The sequence below is a fragment of the Corvus brachyrhynchos genome, unplaced genomic scaffold (genome assembly GCF_000691975.1).
Source record: "Corvus brachyrhynchos isolate BGI_N302 unplaced genomic scaffold, ASM69197v1 scaffold125, whole genome shotgun sequence".
In the NCBI taxonomy this organism is placed as follows: Eukaryota; Metazoa; Chordata; class Aves; order Passeriformes; family Corvidae; genus Corvus; species Corvus brachyrhynchos.
Genome location: NW_008238342.1, coordinates 578,501 through 581,530, shown reverse-complemented (window position 1 = coordinate 581,530; position 3,030 = coordinate 578,501). Strand labels below are relative to the sequence as shown.

At 65.4% G+C, this 3,030-nt stretch overlaps 1 protein-coding gene across 1 annotated transcript in view; it reads right to left on the bottom strand.

Moving 5' to 3' along the window:
• Positions 1 to 3,024, bottom strand: part of NECAB3 (N-terminal EF-hand calcium binding protein 3) — a 29,733-nt gene extending 26,709 nt beyond the window's left edge. Inside the window, exon 1 of the mRNA XM_008634351.2 lies at positions 2,548 to 3,024. Within this exon, the coding sequence (XP_008632573.1) occupies positions 2,548 to 2,640 (93 nt within the window). The 5' untranslated portion in view covers positions 2,641 to 3,024. The remainder of the gene's footprint in view (positions 1 to 2,547) is intronic.
• Positions 3,025 to 3,030: the final 6 nt, after the last annotated feature.

Here is a 3,030-nt window from a genome sequence, read left to right as displayed (position 1 = left end):
ACACACAAGGCTCAGTGCTGCAGCAGGGAGTTACACGAGCCAGTGCACACACGACAGCTGCCTGGAGCTCAAAATAAACGTGGCACAAGCAGGGAGCTGTGAGAGCCCCCCGAGGCAAGGCCACGTCTGCTCCAGAGCCCCTGGGAATGGCAGGGCTCTGCACTGCCTGGGGCGAGCCCGTCCCTGGCTGACCCCAGGACCCAGTTCCAGCCAAGCACAAACAGCACAGAGCCACTTCCATGCTCCACAGGGCGAATCCTGGCCCCTCCCTGGGCACAGGCACATGCTCAGCGACGGCAGGTGAGCGCTGCTCCCAATGCGGACAGCAGTCCTGGGACAAAGCCAGGGAAAAGTGATGCAAAACCAAGCTGGGAATGGGATTAGGTCTGCGTGGGCTGCTGGAGGGCCCTACAAGCAATCCCTCTCTTGCCTCAGGGCGGACCGGCAGCCTCAGAAGCACAGGGACACTGCCTGGAGACCGGGATGTTTCCCTCAGCCCTTGGGCTTGGGTCCCGAGCAGCCGCAGCCTCACCCAGAGCCTGCAGCCGCAGCCACACTGGGACTGAGGGAAGCGGCACCGAACCAGCATTTATTTGCAGGATGAGCCCCACACGCACCCCGGGAAGGAAGGAGATTGTAGGATTTCTTCCTGCCTGCAGGTCTGGAAGCAACCGCGGCTGCCGGACGGGCAGCCAGGGACAGGCGGCTGCTGGGGAGGGACAGCTGCCCTGGGGACCGACCCACGGCAGGCTAAGGCAGGCTGCAGCCAGGCACCGGCATAAACGCCGTCCTTCCCGAACCTCCCGTGTCCCGGGAGGGGAGCGAGCAAGCCCCGGGCACCAGCCTGGGGGACAAATCTCGCCGAGGCTTGAGATGCTGCACAGGGCGATGGCAGCACTGCGGCTCGTACCGCGCCTGCAGCGAAGCGTCTCAGGCAAAGCCCTCCTCCTCCTCCTCCTCCTCCTCACTTCTCCCAAAGGCAGGAGGTGTGCAGGTAGGTCCCAGGGGAAGCAGCAGCCACCGGGATCTGTGGTGGGCAGCGCTGCCGGGAAGGCAGGCGGGGGTCCTGCCCTGCTGCCGTGGGATGCTCACCCCCACAAGCCTGGGGGGCAGCTGGACACCGGCCAACTGCCCAGACCCAAAAGTGCAGAGATTAAACTCACCCTGCCAAGCTCTGGAGCAAAGCTGGGAGCAAAGGAGTCACAGGGTAGAGGAAGAGAAGCCGTCAGAACCCGGAAAGCAGCTGCTAGCGTTGTTAACATTTCCCATTTTAATTGCCTTAATGACACCCTGAGGGATAGATGTGCGACTCAACGAGTGCCCTGAGGAGCTGAGCTGGAACACAGCTGTTACTACCCGCCCCCTCCTGCCCATCTTCCCTCAAGTAATTAGTGCGGTTAATGACGCTGCCTGGAGAGCCCTGCAGCCCGAACCCCCCCAGGCAGGAGAGAGACCCTGACCCCCAGCTGGAAGCTGCGAGCAGCGCCACGGCCGAGGGAGCCGCGCTTCCCAGCTTCTCCCCAGGGATGCCAGGAGGTCTTGGACTGGACCAGACGTGGCAGTGCTGCCCAAGATCTACTGTTCCCCTTCTCTGGGATGGACTGGGACACGGGGGTGAACGTGGATCGGCACAAGACGGAGATGGCAGCTGGGAGATGACAGCTGGCACCAACCTGGGCTGTGCAGGTGCCGGGGCACCACCAGCCCTCATCCTTAACCCTCGCTGGCTTTCTCCTCCTCAGTCCTGCGGCAGGGCAGGGACAGCACCTCTGCCCCCACATCTCCTTGGTCCACAGGGTGACTTGGAGCGCAGTGGTGCCGGACACTTGGGAATGCCAGGGCTCTCTCACCAGGGAGATTTGGGCGCTGTCCACCCGACCCAGCTCACGGAACACAGCCAGGAGCAGGGGGGCCGAGCATCAGTGCCACTGGCCCTGGGAGATGGCCGGGATGCAGCCGCCTCCCCCAGAGCCCCGGCGCGGCCGTGGCCTGGAGGGGACGCGGTGTGGCAGGAGGAACTGTGCCAGCATCTCTGAATACAAAGACAGCCACCACCTGCATCTTCAACTCCTCCGTGCCACCCGCAGCCGCCAGGATGCCTGGGCGACCTCCAACCTGCACGGAGCATCCTCCTCCACAATCCCGGCGCGTCAGGAGCGGGCAGGGACACGGGCTGCATCCGGGGGCTGCTGGATCCCATGGCTGTGAACAGCTCCAGGGAACCTTGCACAGCGTTCTTGCCAGACACAGCTCCAGCTCCTGGAGTCATGACAGCCAGCTCTGGGTGAGGCGTGGGCTGTTTCTAGCCACCCAGAGGCCCAGCATTCAGCCGAAGGACACGACACCATTATTTAAGCCATCACGACCATGCACAGCTCCGGCTTGGCATGGCCGCAGAGCCTCTGGCGCATCCCTCGGGCCGGTTCCTCCGGGACCAGGCGGGAAGGAATCTCACCCCGACGCCCACACGTGCCGCGGCTCCCCGAGGGGAAGCACAGCGGCCCCGGGGCTGGGCAGGGCTGCGGGGGTCCCGCCCGCGGTACTCACGTCGTGAAAGATGGGCAGCGGCTGGCGGTGGGGCTTGGGGCCGCGATCTGCTGAGAGCAGGCACACGGCCAGCAGCTCGGCACACGACATCATGGTCCCGCCGGGTGCGGGTGCTGCGGGCAGCGAGGGCGCGGGGCCGTGGGCAGCGGTGCGGCGCCGGAGGGTGCAATGCCTTAGGGCGCCGTGCGGAGCCTTGGGACGCCGTGCGGTGCCGCAGGGCACGGTGCGGTGCTGTAGGGATGGGTTCGGTGCGGTACCGCGGTGCGGTGTCGTAGGACGCGGTGCGGTGCCGTAGGGCACGGCTCGGTGCGGTGCCGTAAGGATGGGCTCAGTGCCGCAGGGATGGACTCGGTGCCGTAGGGATGGACTCGGTGTGGTGCTGCAGAGATGGACTCGGTGCGGTAGCAGCGGCCTCGGTGCGATAGGGATGGGTTCGGCTCTGCTCGGTTCGCCAGGGATGGTTGGGCTCGGTTGGCTCGGTTA